General features: G+C 51.8%; 1 protein-coding gene across 1 annotated transcript in view; it reads left to right on the top strand.

The window, feature by feature from the left end:
* Positions 1 to 21,727: 21,727 nt before the first annotated feature.
* LOC141131363 (peptidyl-prolyl cis-trans isomerase FKBP8-like) overlaps positions 21,728 to 22,723 on the top strand; it is a 75,178-nt gene continuing 74,182 nt past the window's right edge. The window contains exon 1 of the mRNA XM_073618527.1: positions 21,728 to 22,545. Within this exon, the coding sequence (XP_073474628.1) occupies positions 22,152 to 22,545 (394 nt within the window). The 5' untranslated portion in view covers positions 21,728 to 22,151. The remainder of the gene's footprint in view (positions 22,546 to 22,723) is intronic.

Below are 22,723 nucleotides of genomic sequence, written 5' to 3'. Positions count from 1 at the left end.
TTTTTTTTTTTTAAATTTTGGTTCAGGGTTCCCCTGTGGGCGAATCTCATGCCGTTTTTATCAATGAACTTTTATGTGTATTGCTGGGACAGACAATTCATTATAGCCGCGAGTAGTTTTAAATGAATTTTTTTCCTTTAGAAATGTCATTTTGCTGTCAGACTGTTCTAAACATGGGAAACATGCGCCACTTTACAGGCATACTATAGACACCCCCCAGGTACGAAATTTAAAGGAATATTACACTTTTATTGTTTCACTTTAAGCATTATTAAAATCACTGCTCCCGGAAAAACGTTCGTTTTTAAAACTTTTTTTTGCATTGATACATGTCCCCTGGGGCAGGACCCAGGTCCCCAAACACTTTTTATGACAATAATTTGCATATTAACCTTTAAAATTAGCACTTTTGATTTCTCCCATAGACTTTTAAAGGGTGTTCCACGGCTTTTGAATTGGCCGCAAACACCCCAAATTGTTCGCTATTCGGCAAACGGGCGAACAGCCAATGTTCGAGTCGAACTCATGTTCGACCCGAACATAAAGCCCATCCCTAATCAGCAGGCATATTTTGCTACCCCAGTTGCTGAACCGTAAAAAAAATACTGTCACAGCCATCCACATGCTCAGCGTCTAAATGCTAGCTTGGCCAAATTGCTAGCTGCAACTGCTGCCTTTTCAGCTGGTAGACTCTGGCCCCTTTTGTGAATTTTTGGAATATGCTGTACCACAGTGGCAGGTTCCAAAACAATTTTTTTTTCACGTAAGGCCATTCCAGCTCTCTACCGTCATGTGGAAAGCAATGTTTTGGCCTCGTTTGACAGGGCAATCAGCAGCAAGGTTCATATTACCGCTGACTCATGTTCCAGCAGGCATGGTCAGGGACGTTACCTTTCCTTCACCACGAACTAGGTAACTCTGCTGGCAGCTGGGAAGGATGCAGGACAGGGTTCAGTGTTGGAGCTTGTTCCGCCACCACGCCTCCAAAAAAGCTGGTGGTAATTCTGCCACATCACTCTGCTCCACCCCCTCCTCTTCTTCTTCCTCTATGGCCTCTTCTGCAGAATTGTTCTCTGAACCAGCAGTGCTCTGTAAGCGTTCAAGGGGCTACGCAAACAGTCACGCTAAAACATGCCATGCGGTGCTTCAGTTGGTCTGCCAAGGGGACAGGAGCCACACTGAGGCAGAGATTCTGTCACCTCTGCAGGGGCAAGCTCAGAGGTGGTTGACGCCACGGCAGCTTGAGCTGTAGTGATCATTCTTGCCTTCCATGTATCATAGTGATCCCTCCTTCCTTTCTTCCATGTACCATAGAGATCCTTCCTGCTCTCTCTCCCTAAGGGTTGGTTCACATTGCAGTACTTATTCTCTGGCTCCATCCCGGGTTCCTCAGGTCTTTCATAACCCTCTATAAGCTCTCTGTCTATTTTCAGTGTGTTAGGTACCTGGTAGGAGAGCCTGACTGTAGGAGAAGACCTCTCATACAACGCTGGTTCAGGAGCCACTGGAGTGGGGACAGTGGTCTCCTGAGCGCAGTGGGGTAGGAGTGCCTGTTGGAGTATAGGCTCTGATGAAGAGGCAGAGATCCCTCCTGGGATGGCAGGACTGCAGGTGAGTGGAGACTGGAACAGCAGCAGACTTGACACACTGGAGGTGAGGGATCACAGGAGCTGAAGCTGAAGGTGCAACAGCAAGTAGAGCGGCAGGCACAAGCAGAGTCAGACAGTCCGGGTCGGCAGGTAACTGGCACAGGTAATCACAGCAGGCAAAGGCAGAGTCGGTGAGCAGGCAGAGGTCGACAACGGTAGCAGATACAGACAGCAGGATGGTCAGGCAAGCCGGGTCGGGATTGGAGCAGGTCGGATGGTCAAACAAGCCGGGTCAAATCAGGTAGCAGATAATCAGATACAGGTTCAAGCAGAATCACAGAGCTGAGACGAAGCAGCGATGTTCCCATGGAACAGGAGAACTTTTATGTGCTAAATGGCGCCAAACCGGCGCTAACGCGAACGCGCGCACGCACTCGCGCCGCACGCCCGAGCGCCGCGCTGATGCACAGCAACAGCAGCAGCTTGCTGCCGTCTCTGAACAGGGGCGCGCCGGCGCATACAAGCGCCCCGGTCTGGTGCTGGTAGATCCCTGACATTGCCCCCCCCAAGGGGCAGCCTCCGGATGCCCAACAACCTCTTTTTCTCAGGGTGAGTGGAAAAATAGGCGCGTACTAAATGCCTAGCATGCACATTACTGTTCGGTTCCCACGAGTTACTTTCTGGGCCGTAGCCTTTCCACTTGATTAAGAATTGGTTTTGCCCTTGCCTTCTTCTACAATCAAGGATAGCCTCAACTTCAAATTCCTCGCTGCCATTAATTACAACAGGTTCAGGAGGTCTTGTCCCTCTAGCAGGAAAGGGATCGGGTACAACAGGTTTGAGCAGAGATACATGGAATACCGGATGAATTTTAAATGAATCAGGTAAAGTCAGTTCATAAGATACTTCATTGATTTTCCTTCTAACTGGAAAGGGTCCCATGAATCTAGGTGCCAACTTCTTAGAAGGACATGCTAATTTAATATTAACGGTAGAAAGCCATACCTGGTCTCCAATTTGTAAGTTCAGTTCCCCCCTTCTTTTCCGGTCGAAGATTCTCTTACCATCTGCCTGAGCCTTGGACACTGTTTCCTGCAACAACCGGCTGTTGTGACTGAGGAACTCCACTGTACTTTGTACTGCTGGAACCGAAGACTCTGAAAGGAAATCAGGTAGAAAGGTTAGGTGAAAGCCGTAATTGGCGAAAAAAGGAGATTGACCGGTAGCAGAATGTTTGGCATTATTGTACGCAAATTCTGCTAAGGGTAGTAGAGATACCCAATCATCTTGCGTGAAAGATGTGAAACATCTGATATATTGTTCCAGGGTCTGATTAGTCCTTTCTGTCTGACCGTTCGTTTGAGGATGATAGGCCGAGGACAAGGCCAATTCAATCTTTAGGGTTTCACACAGGGATCTCCAGAAACGAGAGGTGAATTGAACCCCTCTATCAGAAATTATGTTTACAGGTACTCCATGAAGTCTGATGATCTCCTTGATAAATATGCGAGCTGTTTCAGTGGCAGACGGGGTTCCCCTTAACGGTAGAAAATGAGCCATTTTGGTTAGACGGTCCACTACTACAAAGATGGCTGAGCAACCTTCAGAACATGGAAGCTCCACAATAAAATCCATAGAAATCATTTTCCATGGTCTGTCGGGTACAGGTAACGGTTTCAATAGGCCCCAAGCTCGATTCCTGGATGACTTATTCTGACTGCAGATGGGACAGGAGCTGACATATCTTTCACAAAAGTCTTTCAGATTGGGCCACCAGAATGTACGCTGTACTAGGTCCAGGGTCTTACGAACTCCAAAGTGGCCTGCCAATGGATGATCGTGGAGAAGTGTCAAAACCCTGACCCGAATATCTTCAGGAACGAAAATTTGGCTTCCCTTCCAGAACAGACCATCTCTTCTTACTAAAGAAATCCCAGTAGGCCTGGCTGACTCAGAGGATGCTTCCTTAATCAGGGAAAGTAAATCCGTTTGTAGCAGTAAAAAACTGTTTGTGGGTAAGATGGTGTCAGGAGTGGATAAGTCCTTAGGATTGTCATGCATACGTGATAATGCATCCGGTTTAATATTTTTTGAACCTGGGCGGTACGTGATATGGAAAGAGAAACGTGAGAAAAACAGAGCCCAGCGGGCTTGACGAGGCTTCAACCGTTTCGCAGATCGTAAGTATTCCAGGTTTTTATGGTCAGTATAAATTAGCACTGGATGCATAGCCCCCTCCAACAGGTACCTCCACTCTTCCAGTGCAGTCTTAATGGCGAGAAGCTCTCGGTCACCAACGTCATAATTCTTCTCTGCAGGGGAGAGTTTACGGGAGAAGAACCCTACAGGATGCATTATCTCTTTGCTACCTTTGCGTTGTGAAAGAATCGCACCTACCGCAATCTCGGAAGCAACAACCTCTAAGATAAACGGTAGAGATGGTTCAGGGTGACTGAGGATAGGTGCTGAAGTAAATAATCTTATGAGAATTTCGAAGGCGTCTTGGGCAGCTTGATTCCAAGAAAAACCGGTATTTTGTTTGGTTAACTGCGTGATGGGTGCAATTATGGCTGAGAACCCCCTGATGAACTTTCTGTAGAAGTTCGCAAACCCCACAAACCGCTGAATTCCCTTCTTGTCCAAGGGTACAGAACAGCGGAAACTTTTTGTGGGTCCATCTTGATGCCCGTTGCAGAGATGATTAACCCAAGAAATTGAATGCTCTGTTGTTCGAACTCACATTTCTCCGCTTTTGCGTACAGACTGTGTAAGCGGAGACGACCCAACACCCTGCGGACATGTTCTTGATGCAATTCACGGGATTCTGAAAAAATCAAAATATCGTCCAAGTATGCGATTACAAACACATCTAAGAAGTCCCTGAGGACATCGTTAATCAGGTGTTGAAAGGTTGCAGGGGCATTGCAGAGTCCAAAGGGCATGACCAGGTATTCATAATGCCCGAATCGGGTTCGGAATGCTGTCTTCCACTCGTGCCCAGCCCTGATACGGATCAAATTATACGCCCCTCTCAGGTCAAGTTTAGTGAAAATGACGGCAGTCCTTAATTTTTGGAAGAGTTCAGGTATCAAGGGTAGAGGGTACCGATTTTTGACCGTGATTTTGTTTAGTTCACAATAGTCTATACACGGACGGAGAGACTTGTCCTTCTTGGTGACAAAAAATATTCCGGCACCAGCTGGAGAGGTAGAGTGGCGTATAAAACCCTTGTCCAGGTTCTCATCTATATAAGTCTTTAGTACTTCCTGTTCCTTCTCTGACAATGGAAAAATGCGTCCGAATGGTATTTTGGATCCTGGCAGCAATTCAATGGGGCAATCGTAGGGGCGATGCGGTGGAAGAGAGTCTGCCCCCTTCTTGCTGAAGACATCAAGGAATTCATGATACTGTTTAGGTATGACCTGACAGAGTTTCTGGTCGGTGTCCAAACAAAGTAGGGTGGATGAGGAATCCGAATCTTTCTTAAAACAGTGTTCATGACAGTAAGAAGATGAGAATTTCACTTCTCCAGATGTCCAATGAATGTATGGATTGTGGGCCTGCAGCCAAGGAATGCCCAGGATGATGGGAAACATAGGAGAGGAGATGGCATCAAGAACCAGCAGTTCCTTGTGTTGGGAGGGAGTAGAAGCAGGCAGAGGCAGGGTTTCCTGGGTTACTTGTCCTGATTTGATGCGGGATCCATCAGCTAGAAATACAGCGAGTCCATGGGTCTTGGTTCGTAATGGGATGTTATGCTGGCTGGCAAAGTTTGAATCAATAAAGCAACTGCATGCTCCGGAGTCAATGATGGCGTTGATCGTTATTGTCCCTTCTTGCAGCTGCAAAGACAGAGGAATGGCAATGTGGGTAGAATTCGCAGACAGAGCAGAGAGACTGGTATACACAGAAGACGGGCACTTACTTATTTTGACTGGACAGTTCAGGACATACTGCCCAGTCCCACCGCAGTAGAGGCACAGATTGAGTTGCCGGCGTCGGGCCCGTTCTTCAGGGGATAAGGCAGGTCGCATCAGTCCTAATTGCATAGGTTCTGCAGAGTCAGGCGTGGCATTAGCTGGATTTGAATTGGATGGGGGTGCGTAGCGTGTTGCTGGAAGTGGTGCTCTGGCTGTCATCCAAATCGGGTGGGATTGTAAAGTAGATCGTTCAAATCGACGTTCCCGGATACGTCGGTCGATTTGAAGAGTCAAGTTAATCAAAGCCTCAAGAGTATCTGGTACACCCACTCGGGCAAGTTTGTCCTTTAATCCTTCAGATAGGCCCAAGCGGAACTGGCGACGCAGGGCCGCATCATTCCACTGAGTGTCCGCACTCCAACGTCTAAAGTCCATGATATAGTCCTCCGCAGGTCTGCGGCCTTGCTGAAGCATGAACAGAACTGATTCAGCTGTAGCTGTCTGTTGAGGGTCTTCGTATATTTGCGCCATGGCCTCAAAGAAGGAAGATAAGGACTGGGTTAGTGCTGAGTCCCCCTCAAGTAGACGATGGGCCCAGGTCTGAGGCTCTCCTTGTAGGAGGGAGATCACGAACCCCACCTTAGTGGCTTCCAGTGAGAAAGTCCGGGGCTGTAATGCGAAGAAAAGCTTACAAGCGTTGCGAAAGGCCCGGAACTTGGTCCGATCTCCAGAGAATCTATCAGGAGTGGGAACCTTGGGTTCAGGTGGAAGCATTACAACGGAAGGACCAGGAGTCGTCTGTGCCGGGGTTGCGGCTGAGGAGGAGGCCAGGTGGTTAGGCCCTGCAAGGTTCTGGACCTGTCCCTCCAATCTGTTGTAGTTATCCTGGAGGGATTGCACGGCTTGAGTGAGGGCCGCAAGGTGGGTGCAAATTTCTTTCAAGGGAGAGGTATCTCCTGCAGGCTCAGTCATGGCTGCTTCGTACTGTTAGGTACCTGGTAGGAGAGCCTGACTGTAGGAGAAGACCTCTCATACAACGCTGGTTCAGGAGCCACTGGAGTGGGGACAGTGGTCTCCTGAGCGCAGTGGGGTAGGAGTGCCTGTTGGAGTATAGGCTCTGATGAAGAGGCAGAGATCCCTCCTGGGATGGCAGGACTGCAGGTGAGTGGAGACTGGAACAGCAGCAGACTTGACACACTGGAGGTGAGGGATCACAGGAGCTGAAGCTGAAGGTGCAACAGCAAGTAGAGCGGCAGGCACAAGCAGAGTCAGACAGTCCGGGTCGGCAGGTAACTGGCACAGGTAATCACAGCAGGCAAAGGCAGAGTCGGTGAGCAGGCAGAGGTCGACAACGGTAGCAGATACAGACAGCAGGATGGTCAGGCAAGCCGGGTCGGGATTGGAGCAGGTCGGATGGTCAAACAAGCCGGGTCAAATCAGGTAGCAGATAATCAGATACAGGTTCAAGCAGAATCACAGAGCTGAGACGAAGCAGCGATGTTCCCATGGAACAGGAGAACTTTTATGTGCTAAATGGCGCCAAACCGGCGCTAACGCGAACGCGCGCACGCAACCGCGCACGCACCCGCGCCGCGCACCCGCGCGCGCCCGAGCGCCGCGCTGATGCACAGCAACAGCAGCAGCTTGCTGCCGTGTCTGAACAGGGGCGCGCCGGCGCATAGGCGCATACAAGCGCCCCGGTCTGGTGCTGGTAGATCCCTGACACAGTGTATACAAAACCAGATATTTTGGAAGTAATTTTCTAAATGATTGTGTTGAGGTTTATATGAATCCCTGAGACTGAAGTGTCCCTTATTCTCAAGTTCAAAAGTTGGGAGCTATACGTATACATGGGCAGGGCAAAGGGGGTGGAGTCAGCGGTGGAGTCAGGGGGGAGGGGGGCCAAATTGAGGTTTCATCTAGGGTGTCAAAAATCCTGTACCAGCCCTGTTGTAATGTCAGGTGGGTGGCGGCAGGAGCATGGCATGGCAGGGTCCTCGGGGGCAGGCATCTCCGCATGGTGAGTGGGTGGCCCCGCAGAAGGAGGCTGTGTCCACGTGGAAGGTGAACACTGAGGGCAGCTGGGATCCCAGGAGAGAGAAGAGCTTCACAACCTCCTTGACACCCGAAGGGACATGCAGAAGCATCCCTGGAGTCCCAAAGCCTGGACCCTGTCTCCTCCAACCTCTTCTCCGCTCCGGCATTAGCAGTCAGTGAGGCCTGGAGGACAAGGGCGAGCGGGAGGCGCAAGCTGCCAGGGAGCTGCTGGAAGGAGCAGCAGAGCACCTCCTGGATCAAGAAGGTACTGGGCATCATACACTGACACAGACCTGCCTGCAGATACAGACTAGGATAGGGGGGCAGAGGAGGGACTGTGGATAGAGACAGGGCTAGGGGTCTCTCTCATCTCACCCCTGTCTGTCAGCCCACTCCCCCCCTCTGCCAGCCCCCCCTCTGTCAGCTGCCCTCTGTCCAGCTCTCTCAGCCCCCTCTCTCTCTCTCAGCCCCCCCCTCTCTCTCTCAGCCCTCCTCTCTCTCTAGTAGAGATGGAGTGCTCCGCAGTGTGTAGAGGGGTATCTAGGGGTGTAATCAGGGTAGTGGTATCTGGATAGGTGTGATGGGTTATCTGGGGGTGTGATCAGAGTGGGGGTATCTAGGGTGTAATCAGTGTAGGGGTTTCCAGGTGTGTGAGATCAGAGGTGGGGGGGTATCGGGTTGTAATCAGGGTAGGGGTATCTGGGGAGGTGTGATCAAAGTGGGAGTATCTGTGGGGTGTGATCTGGGAGTTTGCTTATGGAGTGAACCCAGCCATTGGAAGTTTTAGTTGACCTCAGCTGCCTGTGGCCAGTGAGGTGCAGTGAGGAATGCATAACCTCACCACCTCATTACACACTGCCACTTAGTGGAAGTTCAGCACAGCTCCATTTTCAATAGAATGTGACGTCCTTCACGTTGCGCCCCATCACATTACAGGCGCACTGTGAAGGTGGTACCAGCTCGGTTTTAGACAGGGAGTAGCAAAAGGACAGTGCGGATGGGTTGGGGGGGCAAAATGCACCTTCACCTATGTAATCAAAAATCCTTGCACCGACCCTGAATGCCATAGTGCTCCCCTCCCTCCTTCTCTGCTCGTGTATGTCAAACACACCACACAAGCTTTGGTCTGAAATGCCCGGCGGCGCTGTAACAAAGTCCCGCCTCCTAGACCGGCTCCTGTGATAGACGGAACATTGATCCAATGCCATGAAACTGAATCAGTGTGATGTGTACCATAGGAGCCGTGAGGCGGTCTAGGAGGCGGGACTTTGTTACAGTGGCCGCCAGCAGTGATCGCCGCTCTGTGTGATCCATGGGCACTGGTAGACTGCAATTGATGGGCACTGGTAGGCTGAATTTGGTAGACACTGGAAGGCTGCAATTGGGCACTGATAGGCTGCATATGGTGGGCACTGGTAAGCTGCAATTGGTGGGCACTGGTAGGCTTAATTTGATGGGCACTGGTAGGCTGCATTTGATGGGCACTGGTAGGCTGCATTTGATGGGCACTGATAAGCTGCATTTGATGGGCAGTGATGAGGCTGCAATTGGTGGGCACTGATAAGGCTGCATTTGGTGGGCACTGGTAGGCCGCAATTGGTCGGCACTGGTAGGCTGCATTAGATGGGCACTGATAAGGCTGCATTTGGTGGGCACTGATAATTTGCATTTGGTGGGAACTAATAAGGCTGCATTTGGTGGGGACTGGTAGGCTGCATTTGATGGGCACAGATAAGGCTGCATTTGGTGGGCACTGATAAGCTTCATTTGGCGGGCACTGATAAGGCTGCATTTGGTGGGCACTGGTAGGCTGCATATGGTGGGCACTGGTAGGCTGCAATTGGTGGGCACTGGTAGGCTATATTTGATGGGCACTGGTAGGCTGCATTTGATGGGCACTGGTAGGCTGCATTTGATGGGCACTGATAAGCAGCATTTAGTGGGGGCACTGATAAGCTGCATTTGGCGGGCACTGATAAGGCTGCATTTGGTGGGCACTGGTAGGCTGCAATTGGTGGGCACTGGTAGGCTGCATTTGATGGGCACTAATAAGGCTGCATTTGGTGGGCACTGATAAACTGCATTGGTAAGCACTGATAAGGCTGCATTTGGTGGGGACTGGTAGGCTGCATTTGATGGGCACTGATAAGCAGTGGCGGCTGGTGAAGTTTTAGGATGGGGGGCGCCAGACCCCGCCCTTCCTTTTTGACCCCTCCCACTTGGTGAAAATGGGCGTGGTTTCAGCTAAATAGTGGGCGTGGCTCTAAGGTGGTGTGGTTAGCGTCTGAGATGAACGAGGGATGGAGGGAGAGGGAGAGAGGGACAGCAGCCCCAGATCCTACACAACAAAAGAAATGTGTATTCTACAAAGTTTAACAATCAGCATATAAAGATACTCCAAACACCTTGTGTTAGCGCTTCAATCATCCCGGCACCATGGTTGTTATGGTGTCAGGACGATTGAAGCTCATTATTACTATTATTACATTGTAATATAAAATGAAATCGTTCAACTCACCATAATGCAGAATCAGTGGGAGCCCCGAGTGTGTCACTAGCCACGTCGCCTGCAACCAGATGCCATCAGGTGTCCCCAGCAGTCCCTTCTTACATGCAGCCTGTGTCACATCAAATGCAGCCTTTGTCACATCAAATGCAGCCTCTGTCACATCAAATGCAGCCTCTGTCTCCCCCCAAATCCAAATGCAGCCTCTGTCTCCCCCCCAAATGCAAATGCAGCCTCTGTCTCCCCCCAAATCCCAATGCAGCCTCTGCCCCCCCCCCAAATGCAGCCTCTGTCTCCCCCCCAAATCCAAATGCAGCCTCTGTCTCCCCCCAAATCCAAATGCAGCCTCTGCCCCCCCCCAAATACAGCCTCTGCCCCCTTACATCAGAGTTGCCATCAGTGTCCCCCCACAGCATGTGTCCCCATCAGAGCCCCCCACAGCAGGTGTCCCCCACAGCAGGGTGTCTCCATCAGAGTCCCCCCACAGCAGGTGTCCCCATCAGAGTCCCCCCACAGCAGGTGTCTCCATCAGAGTCCCCCCACAGCAGGTGTCCCCATCAGAGTCCCCCCACAGCAGGTGTCCCCATCAGAGTCCCCCCACAGCAGGTGTCCCCATCAAAGTCCCCCCACAGCAGGTGTCCCCCATCAGAGTCCCCCATCAGAGCCCCCCACCAGAGCCCCCCACAGCAGGTGTCCCCTATCAAAGCCCCCCACAGCAGGTGTCCCCTATCAAAGCCCCCCACAGCAGGTGTCCCCTATCAAAGCCCCCCACAGCAGGTGTCCCCCATCAGAGTCCCCCCACAGCAGGTGTCCCCCATCAGAGTCCCCCCACAGCAGGTGTCCCCCATCAGAGTCCCCCCACAGCAGGTGTCCCCCATCAGAGTCCCCCCACAGCAGGTGTCCCCCATTAGAGTCCCCCCACAGCAGGTGTCCCCCATCCGAGTCCCCCCACAGCAGGTGTCCCCCATCAGAGCCCCCCACAGCAGGTGTCCCCCATCAGCAGGTGTCTCAATCAGAGTCCCCCCACAGCAGGTGTCCCCATCAGAGTCCCCCCACAACAGGAGTCGCCCATCAGAGCCCCCCACAGCAGGTGTCCCCCATCAGAGCCCCCCAACAGCAGGTGTCCCCATCAGGGTCCCCCCACAGCAGGTGTCCATATCAGAGCCCCCCCACAGCAGGTGTCCCCCATCAGAGCCCCCAACAGCAGGTGTCCCCCATCAGAGCCCCCCACAGCAGGGTGTCTCCATCAGAGTCCCCCCACAGCAGGTGTCCCCCATCCGAGTCCCCCATCAGAGCCCCCCACCAGAGCCCCCCACAGCAGGTGTCCCCTGTCAAAGCCCCCCACAGCAGGTGTCCCCCATCAGAGCCCCCCCCACAGCCGGTGTCCCCATCAGAGCCCCCCCACAGCAGGTGTCCCCCATCAGAGCCCCCCCACAGCAGGTGTCCCCCATCAGAGTCCCCCCACAGCAGGTGTCCCCATCAGAACCCCCCACAGCAGGTGCCCCCCATCAGAGTCCCCCCACAGCAGGTGTCCCCCATCAGAGCCCCCCCACAGCAGGTGTCCCCCATCAGAGTCCCCCCACAGCAGGTGTCCCCATCAGAACCCCCCACAGCAGGTGTCCCCATCAGAGCCCCCCCACAGCAGGTGTCCCCATCAGAGCCCCCCCACAGCAGGTGTCTCCATCAGAGCCCCCCACAGCAGGTGTCCCCATCAGAACCCCCCACAGCAGGTGTCCCCATCAGAGCCCCCCCACAGCAGGCATCCCACAGCAGGTGTTCCCCATCAGAGCCCCCCACAGCAGGTGTCCCCCATCAGAGCCCCCCCACAGCAGGCGTCCCACAGCAGGTGTCCCCCATCAGAGCCCCCCACAGCAGGTGTCCCCAATCAGAGCCCCCCCACAGCAGGTGTCCCCCATCAGAGCCCCCCCACAGCAGGTGTCCCCCATCAGAGTCCCTCCACAGCAGGTGTCCCCCATCATAAGCCCCCCACAGCAGGTGTCCCCATCAGAGCCCCCCACAGCAGGTGTCCCCCATCAGAGCCCCCCCACAGCAGGTGTCCCCCATCAGAGCCCCCCCACAGCAGGTGTCCCCCATCAGAGCCCCCCCACAGCAGGTGTCCCCATCAGAGCCCCCCCACAGCAGGTGTCCCCCATCAGAGTCCCCCCACAGCAGGTGTCCCCCATCCAAGTCCCCCATCAGAGCCCCCCACCAGAGCCCCCCACCAGAGCCCCCCACAGCAGGTGTCCCCTGTCAAAGCCCCCCACAGCAGGTGTCCCCCATCAGAGCCCCCCCCACAGCTGGTGTCCCCATCAGAGCCCCCCCACAGCAGGTGTCCCCCATCAGAGCCCCCCCACAGCAGGTGTCCCCCATCAGAGTCCCCCCACAGCAGGTGTCCCCATCAGAACCCCCCACAGCAGGTGCCCCCATCAGAGTCCCCCCACAGCAGGTGTCCCCCATCAGAGCCCCCCCACAGCAGGTGTCCCCCATCAGAGTCCCCCCACAGCAGGTGTCCCCATCAGAACCCCCCACAGCAGGTGTCCCCATCAGAGCCCCCCCACAGCAGGTGTCCCCATAAGAGCCCCCCCACAGCAGGTGTCCCCATCAGAGCCCCACCACAGCAGGTGTCCCCATCAGAACCCCCCACAGCAGGTGTCCCCATCAGAGCCCCCCCACAGCAGGCATCCCACAGCAGGTGTCCCCCATCAGAGCCCCCCACAGCAGGTGTCCCCCATCAGAGCCCCCCCACAGCAGGCGTCCCACAGCAGGTGTCCCCCATCAGAGCCCCCCACAGCAGGTGTCCCCAATCAGAGCCCCCCCACAGCAGGTGTCCCCCATCAGAGCCCCCCCACAGCAGGTGTCCCCCATCAGAGTCCCTCCACAGCAGGTGTCCCCCATCAGAGCCCCCCACAGCAGGTGTCCCCATCAGAGCCCCCCACAGCAGGTGTCCCCCATCAGAGCCCCCCCACAGCAGGTGTCCCCCATCAGAGCCCCCCCACAGCAGGTGTCCCCCATCAGAGCCCCCCCCACAGCAGGTGTCCCCCATCAGAGCCCCCCCACAGCAGGTGTCCCCATCAGAGCCCCCCACAGCAGGTGTCCCCCATCAGAGCCCCCCCACAGCAGGTGTCCCCCATCAGAGCCCCCCACAGCAGGTGTCCCCCATCAGAGCCCCCCACAGCAGGTGTCCCCCATCAGAGCCCCCCACAGCAGGTGTCCCCCATCAGAGTCCCTCCACAGCAGGTGTCCCCATCAGAGTCCCCCACAGCAGGTGTCCCGCATCAGAGCCCCCCACAGCAGGTGTCCCCCATCAGAGCCCCCCCACAGCAGGTGTCCCCCATCAGAGCCCCCCACAGCAGGTGTCCCCATCAGAGCCCCCCACAGCAGGTGTCCCCCATCAGAGCCCCCCCACAGCAGGTGTCCCCATCAGAACCCCCCACAGCAGGTGTCCCCCATCAGAGCCCCCCCACAGCAGGTGTCCCCCATCAGAGCCCCCCCACAGCAGGTGTCCCCCATCAGAGCCCCCCCACAGCAGGTGTCCCCATCAGAGCCCCCCACAGCAGGTGTCCCCCATCAGAGCCCCCCCACAGCAGGTGTCCCCCATCAGAGCCCCCCACAGCAGGTGTCCCCCATCAGAGCCCCCCACAGCAGGTGTCCCCCATCAGAGCCCCCCACAGCAGGTGTCCCCCATCAGAGTCCCTCCACAGCAGGTGTCCCCATCAGAGTCCCCCACAGCAGGTGTCCCGCATCAGAGCCCCCCACAGCAGGTGTCCCCCATCAGAGCCCCCCCACAGCAGGTGTCCCCCATCAGAGCCCCCCACAGCAGGTGTCCCCCATCAGAGCCCCCCCACAGCAGGTGTCCCCCATCAGAGCCCCCCACAGCAGGTGTCCCCATCAGAACCCCCCACAGCAGGTGTCCCCCATCAGAGCCCCCCCACAGCAGGTGTCCCCCATCAGAGCCCCCCACAGCAGGTGTCCCCCATCAGAGCCCCCCCACAGCAGGTGTCCCCCATAAGAGCCCCCCACAGCAGGTGTCCCCCATCAGAGTCCCTCCACAGCAGGTGTCCCCCATCAGAGCTCCCCACAGCAGGTGTCCCCCATCAGAACCCCCCACAGCAGGTGTCCCCCATCAGAACCCCCCACAGCAGGTGTCCCCCATCAGAGCCCCCCACAGCAGGTGTCCCCATCAGAACCCCCCACAGCAGGTGTCCCCCATCAGAGCCCCCCCACAGCAGGTGTCCCCATCAGAACCCCCCACAGCAGGTGTCCCCCATCAGAGCCCCCCCACAGCAGGTGTCCCCATCAGAACCCCCCACAGCAGGTGTCCCCCATCAGAGCCCCCCACAGCAGGTGTCCCCCATCAGAGCCCCCCACAGCAGGTGTCCCCATCAGAGCCCCCCCACAGCAGGTGTCCCCATCAGAGCCCCCCCACAGCAGGTGTCCCCCATCAGAGTCCCTCCACAGCAGGTGTCCCCATCAGAGCCCCCCACAGCAGGTGTCCCACATCAGAGCCCCCCCACAGCAGGTGTCCCCATCAGAGCTCCCCCACAGCAGGTGTCCCCCATCAGAGCCCCCCACAGCAGGTGTCCCCCATCAGAGCCCCCCCACAGCAGGTGTCCCTATCAGAGCCCCCCACAGCAGGTGTCCCCCATCAGAGCCCCCCCACAGCAGGTGTCCCCCATCAGAGCCCCCCCACAGCAGGTGTCCCCATCAGAACCCCCCACAGCAGGTGTCCCCATCAGAGCCCCCCACAGCAGGTGTCCCCCATCAGAGCCCCCCACAGCAGGTGTCCCCCATCAGAGCCCCCCCCACAGCAGGTGTCCCCCATCAGAGCCCCCCCACAGCAGGTGTCCCCCATCAGAGCCCCCCCACAGCAGGTGTCCCCATCAGAGCCCCCCACAGCAGGTGTCCCCCATCAGAGCCCCCCACAGTAGGTGTCCCCCATCAGAGCCTCCCACAGCAGGTGTCCCCCATCAGAGCCCCCCACAGCAGGTGTCCCCCATCAGAGCCCCCCACAGCAGGTGTCCCCATCAGAACCCCCCACAGCAGGTGTCCCCCCCATTCTCCACACAGCGGTACTTACCTTGGGTCTCCTGCGGTGTCCTCCTCCTCACACTGGCACCAGCATTCTTCCTGTTTCCTCTCTCGGGCGCAATGAGAGAGAGAACCAGGAAGTGACATCTGACTCAGGGCAGATGTCAATCAAATCTGAAGTGCCAAGAAGCTTCTGCCCGGCACCTGTAGTATGTATTGCTATGGCCGAGCGGAAGCTACTCGGCGCTTCAGAAAACGACCCAAGGCGGGCTAAACGCCCGCAAATGCAGCGCCACGTCTGCAATCTCGTGATTGCATAGACATGGCGCTTCCTATAAGTGCACTGTGTCCGGCGTTGCACTGTATCCGGCGTCCGAACACAGTGCACTTAAGGACCTTTTTTTTCCTTTTTTTTTTTTTTTAAAGGGCCAGTATTAAAAATTTTTTTTTTTTTTTTTGTGTTTTTTTTTTTGCTGCCTGGAGGGGGGGGGGGGGGCGGCGCCCAGGCGCCCCCTATGGACGGGCCGCCACTGCTGATAAGGCTGCATTTGGTGGACACTGATAAGCTGCATTTGGTGGGCACTGATAAGGCTGCAATTGGTGGGCACTGGTAGGCATTGGTAGGCTGCAATTGGTGGGCACTGGTAAGCTGCATTTGGTGGGCACTAATAAGGCTGCAATTGGTGGGCACTGGTAGGTTGCAGTTGGTGGGCACTGGTAGGCTGCAGTTTGTGGGCACTGGTAGGCTGCATTTGATGGGCAGTGATTAGGCTGCATTTGGTGGGCAATGATAAGGCTGCATTTGATGGGCACTGGTGAGGCTGCATTGATCTCTTGTATCATTTCCGTAGTCTCTGACCATCTCTTGTATCATGTCCGCAGTTTCTGACCATCTCCTGTATTATGTCTGCAGTCTATGGCCATCTCCTGTATCATGTCTGCAGTCTATGGCCATCTCCTGTATCATGTCGGCAGTCTCTGACCATCTCCTGTATCATGTCTGCAGTCTCTGACCATCTCCTGTATCATGTCTGCAGTCTATGACCATCTCCTGTATCATGTCTGCAGTCTCTGACCATCTCCTGTATCATGTCTGCAGTCTCTGATCATCTCTTGAAACATGTCTGCAGTTTCTGACCATCTCCTGTATTATGTCTGCAGTCTCTGACCATCTTCTGTCTCATGTCTGCAGTCTCTGACCATCTCCTGTAGTATTTCTGCAGTATGTCTGGGGGCTCTTTCAAGCAAACTCTCTAATAGAAGCCCTCTCTGCATCCATTAGAGAGATCCCCCTCCAGGTCCCATTAGAGTACTTCTCTACCTGTATTTTGTTTATTGTTAAGAGATCGTGGGAGGATCCCAAGGTAGCGAAGACTCCTTAGGGGAGCATCTCTGTGTTTAAGTCGTTGCCATAGAAACATTTTTAAAGAGAGGAGTTAGTAAGATTACCACACCTATGTGGGGGAACCTAGGCAAGTAATTGCCAGACCATTGTTCCTAATTTTTACTGATAGTCTACTGACTGGAATGGTACCAGCTGATCGGAGAAAAGCCAATGTAGCACCAATATTTAGCCTCTTGGCATCCTCGCTATGCCGAATGACCGCCACAGCGCGGAGCGCGCTGTGATCACCGAGTCACTGAGAGTCGGGTGTTTACCGGCCAATGACAGCTGATCACATGATGTAAACAAAAGCTCGGTAATCGTTTTTTTTTCCTCCTCACGCTGACAGCACGAGGAGAAAAAAAAGCCGATCACCAGCTCATCTGCAAGGGACATTGGACAGAGGAAGAGGCAATTATGCCTCATCTGTGCCACCTGCCATTGCCACCTGACAGTGCCCACAGTGCCCACCAGTGCCACCTATCAATGCCCATGAGTGCCACCTATCAATGCCCACAAGTGCCACCTATCAATGCCCACCAGTGGTGCCAATCAGTGTCACCTAGCAGTGCTACCTATCAGTGTAACCGATCAGTGCCTATTATTGCCACCCATCAGTGCCCATCACTGCCACCCATCAGTGCCCATCACTGCCACCTATCGGTGCCCATCAGTGGTGCCTCATCAGCGTACATCAATGAAGGAGAAAAATTACATGTTTTAAAATTTTTATAACAAAATATAAAAAAATTTTTTTTTTTTTTTACATTTTTTTAACAAAAAATAAAAACCACAGAGGTGACCAAATACCACCAAAAGAAAGCTCTATTTGTGGGAAAAAAATGGTAATAATTTCATTTGGGTACAGTGTTGTATGACCGCGCAATTGTCTTTCAAAGTGCATCAGCACTGAAAGCTGAAAATTGGTCTGGATAGGAGGGGGGTTTAAGTGCCCAGTAAGCAAATGGTTAAAAAAGGGCCAAAACACACCCCTGGGAATTGCAGACCAGTTAGCCTAACATCAATAGTATGCAAGCTCTTGGAGGGGATCGGTATCAACAGTATCATTAGCAGTAATCAGCATGGATTCATGAAGAATCGTTCTTGCCAAATTAATCTATTAACCTTCTATGAGGGGGTGGGCTGCCATCTAGATAAAGGAAGGCCCGTAGACCTGGTGTATCTGGATTTTGCAAAAGCATTTGACACAGTTCACCATATACGTGTACTGTACAAAGTAAGGTCCGTTGGCATGGACCATAGGGTGAGTACATGGATTGAAAACTGGCTACAAGGGCGAGTTCAGAGGGTGGTGATAAATGGGGAAAACTCGAAATGGTCAGGGATGGGAAGTGGGGGTGGGAAGTGGGGTCCCCCAGGGTTCTGTGCTGGGACCAATCCTGTTTAATTTGTTCATAAACGACCCAGAGGATGGGGTAAACAGTTCTATCTCTGTATTTGCGGATGACACTAAGCTAAGAAAGGGCAATAACTTCTCCGCATGATGTGGAAACCTTGCAAGAAGATCTGCACAAATGAATGGGGTGCCCAACTACATGGCAAATGAGGTTTAATGTAGAAAAATGTAAAATAATGCATTTGGGTGGCAAAAATATGAATGCAATCTACTCACTAGGGGGTGAACCTCTGGGGGAATCTAGGATGGAAAAGGACCTGGGGGTCCTAGTAGATGATAGGCTTAGCAATGGCATGCAATGCCAAGCTGCTGCTAACAAAACAAACAGAATATTGGCATGCATTAAAAAGAGGATTAACTCCAGGTATAAAGCGATAATTCTCCCATTCTACAAGACTTTGGTCCGGCCTCACCTGGAGTATGCTGTCCAGTTCTGGGCACCAGTCCTTAGAAAGGATGTACTGGAAATGGAGCGAGTACAAAGGAGGACAACAAAGCTAATAAAGGGACTGGAGGATATTGGTTTTGAAGAAAGTTTGCGAGCACTGAACTTATTCTCTCTGGAGAAGAGACGCTTGAGAGGGGATATGATTTCTATTTACAAATACCATACTGGTGACCCCACAGTAGGGATAAAACTTTTCGTGGAAGGGAGTATAATAAGACACGTGACCACTCATTAAAATTAGAAGAAAAGATGTTCACCCTTAAACTGCGTAGAGGGTTCTTTACTGTAAGAGCGGCAAGGATGTGGAATTCCCTTCCACAGGCAGTGGTTTCAGCGGGGAGCATCGATAGTTTCAAACAACTATTAGATAAGCACCTGAACGACCGCAACAAACAGGGATATACAATCTAATACTGACATATAATCACACACATAGGTTGGACTTGATGGACTTTTTTCAACCTCACCTACTATGTACCTATCTTCAGGAAGCCCTGAAGAAAAGTTTGTGTAATGCCTTTCCAGACCCTGGGAGGTTCCCCTTTCTGAGCCTTTGTTCGGTCAGAGGAAGAGCAGTGGAGAAGGTGGCCGGCTGATCGATGCCTTTAACTGTTTTTTAGTCCTCAGCACCGAGGGCTGATAGGTTCAAGCAAGCATCGGCAGCGTGCTTTCTGAACGCACATTCAGTGTTGCTGGAGGGTTTGTAACGGATCAAAAAGTGCGCCTGTCCACAGACTCTATTGATAGGCTCACATTTAAAAAAATGAATCAGTCCTGGATCAGCAGCTATCAAGCACCTGATGCTGAAGTAACTGATTGAATTTGCTAGGTATTTGGGATCCCTTGAAGACTGCCTATGCTGCCTATCCTATTCCTGAATCTGGATGATGCTAGCTTTCAACAATATTTTTGGTTTAGGGCACCACCAACACCCAAGGCCCAATTTTTCTGCCTCTGTTTAACAAGGGCATGTAATTATAATTTTTGAAATAATATTTAACAGCAGGGCTCGTTCCTGCACCCAACAAGAGTAACTGTGAGGGGTTACAGTGTTCTAGTAATCACCAACACCCAAGGCCCGTTTTTTTTTGCATGGTTTGACTAGGGCAAATCGTTAAAATGTTTTAAATAATATTAAACAGCAGGGCCCGTTCCTGCGCACAACAAGAGTAACTATGAGAGGTTACAGTGTTCTGGCACCACCAACACCCAAGGCCCAAGTTTTTGCACCTGTTTGACTGGGGCATGTAATTACAATGCTTAAAATAATTGTTTACAGCAGGGCCCATTCCTGTGCCCAACAAGAGTAACTGTGAGGGGTTACAGTGTTCTGGCACCACCAACACCCAAGGCCCAATTTTTCTGCACCTGTTTGACTGGGGCATGTAATTACAATTTTTTAAATAATGTTTAACAGCAGGGCCCATTCCTGCGCCCAACAAGAGTAACTGTGAGGGGTTACAGTATTCTGGCACCACCAACCCCAAACCCAATTTTTTTATAGTGCAGTCCATATAGTATATATACTGCAGTTTAGCGTATATAGTGCAGTCAGTGTAGTATATATAATATTGTGCAGGGTATATAGTGTTGTGCAGCGTATATGATACAGTGTATTGAAGTGGTTAAGGGGAACCCTATGACAGAATTAAGAAAAAAAACGGCATGGGGTTTCCCCACAAAATCTATACCAGGCCCTTTGGGTCTGGCATAGACTTTAAGGGGAACTCCATGACAATTTTTTTTTATTAAATTGGCGCAGGGCCCCCCTAAAATCCACACCAGGCCCTTATCCGAGCAAGCAGTCTGGCAGGCCTGAACCATACCAGGCTGCTTGCCTTCAACATGGGAGGGTGCTTTGGGGTTCCCCCAAAGCACCTTGTACCCATTTTGATGGGGACAAGGGCCTTGTCCCCATAACCCTGGCCTGGAGTTTGTAGGGGTCTGCGGGTGGGGGGGCTTATCGGTATCTGAAAGCCCCTTTTAACAAGGGGGCCCCCAGATCCTGCCCCCCCCATGTGAATGGGTAGGGGTACATTGTACCCCTACCCATTCATCAAAAAAAGTAACAAAAAGTAAAAACCACAAAAGACAGTTTTTGACAATTCCTTTATTAAAAAAATAAAAAAATAAAAAGTGTCCCACAATGTCCATCCATCTTCAATCACGTTGCCCGATGGACCCGAAAAATATATTTTTTTAAAAAGCTTTGCCTCAGTGGGAGGCGTCCCGCCGACTTCTGTCTCTTGGCTGTGACAGCTGTTATATAGGCAAGAGCAGGGCCACCCGGTGATGTAACCGAGTGACCCTACCCCTTCTGATGTCATGTGCCATCAGAGGGGGGCAGGGTCATCTGGTTACGTCAGCGGGTGGCCCCACTCATGCTTATATAAAAGCTGTCACAGCGAAAAGACAGCAGTCGCCAGGAGGCAGAGTATTTTCATTTTTTTTTCTATTTTTCGGGTCCGTGATTGACAATGGATGTACATCACGATACACTCGTGAGGGTCTGGTATGGATTTTGGGGGGGACCCACGCTGGTTTTTTAAATTTATTTTGGCGTAGAATTTTTTCCTTGATTTTTATCTATATTGCCGGGACCTGGCAATACATTACAGCCACGAGCAAGTTTAAATTACATTTTTTCCTTTAGAAATGTAATTTTGCTGCCGCACTGTAAAACACATCACACAGATGCACCACTTTACAGGCACACTAAGGGGACCCCCCAACACTATATTTAAAGGAATATTTCATTTTTATTGTTTCATTTTAGGCATTATTAAAATCACTGCTCCTGAAAAAATTGTCATTTTAAAAACTTTTTTTTGCATTGATACATGTTCCCTGGGGCAGTACCTGGGTACCCATACACTTTTTATGGCAATAACTTGCATATATAAGCTTTTGAAATGAGCACTTTTGATTTTTCATGTTCGTGTCCAATAGACTTTAATAGGGTTCACATGTTCGCACAAATTTTTTGTCTGTTCGAATGTTCTGGTGCGAACCGAACTGGGGGGTGTTCGGCCCATCCCTATTGGCTACATAGGTTCATGGATTGCAATTTCTGTAACCAATGTGGTAATAGAACTGTAAAAATAAAAATCCTGATGATAGATCTTTTTTTAAGGTCTTTTACTGTCTTCCTTAATGATAGCTGGGTGCCCTTGATTCAGTTATAATCATATGGTATGTGCATCTAAAAATATTAACAGCACTTAGATAGACACAACACCTCTAACAAAAAAATCACACTTTTTTTTTAGGGCAAGTAGCTGGCATTAGCCTGCATACATTCTGACAATGGACCATGCATTCTGTAGCAAAGCACCCTTGATAAACTCTGCTGTATATGTTAGCTGCACCCATTGAGCAAATGTTTGCACACACTGCAAACAAATGCTAAGCTCTATGAGCCTAGATTTTGCTTCTCTGCACCAACCAAGTACGTTCCCTGGTATATCTTGTAAAATACTATAAGGATATTTCGCTTGGTGTTGACTGCATGTCTGCCCTCGGTGAAGAGACTTAAGATCCTTACACAAATGGAAATAGACAGCATAAGGAGAGGGAGAGAGAGAGGCTTATGGTAATCATTCAGTTAATAGCAGTAATTGAATTACAGACATTTAGAAGACTCAAGGTTCAAATCCAAGACAGCAACCTATTCTCAGCTTGTGTTTCCTTCTCTTTTAACTTTATTTTGTGAAGTCAGCGCTCATTAGCCATTAAACAAGCCTCAGGCTGAAGAGATGATGTGACAGGTGAAGAAGACAGACTATCTTATAGTGTTTCATAATCTTAATTAATTTTATATAAATGTCAATAAAAGTGGAATTAGTGAAGGAAGTGATGACAGGTCTACCGCAAGATGTTTCAGAGTCTGGAAGCATTCTGGATCCTATAGAACCTGGGACATTGTGGAATACCCCAGCAGAACTGGAGAATAATGGAAACCTTGGTAAGATACCCACTGTATATGTGCAGGAAACAGAGCCTCAGCAGGATGCATACAGAGACAGTGAGAGGGTATTGCAAAGGACACCCAGTTTTGGAAAAACTGTCAAGTTTCTCTTGCCACCCATCACTATTGATGATAATGTGCCCCAAGAGGATGAGAAGCAATTCTATAAAGCAATCGAACATGTTCTGAAATTTAAAGGTTACAATTTTGATGAACTTTTCTCCTCTGACCAATGGATAGACATCACAGGTATGATGAAAATGTAATATAAATGCTGTATTGAGCCACATCAATATTTTTTGTTTCATCTTTGAAGTACATGTTTTTCTGTAGTTTTTGTTAAGAATTGTCATCCCAAAATAATGTAGTTGTTGGTTATGGTTTAACACAAGTGAGCTTTGTGTTGTGTTTTGGTTGATGTGCCATG

The sequence above is a fragment of the Aquarana catesbeiana genome, linkage group LG03 (genome assembly GCF_042186555.1).
Source record: "Aquarana catesbeiana isolate 2022-GZ linkage group LG03, ASM4218655v1, whole genome shotgun sequence".
Lineage (NCBI taxonomy): Eukaryota > Metazoa > Chordata > Amphibia > Anura > Ranidae > Aquarana > Aquarana catesbeiana.
Note: the sequence above shows the minus strand (reverse complement) of the source record. Positions and strands in the feature narration are given on the sequence as shown.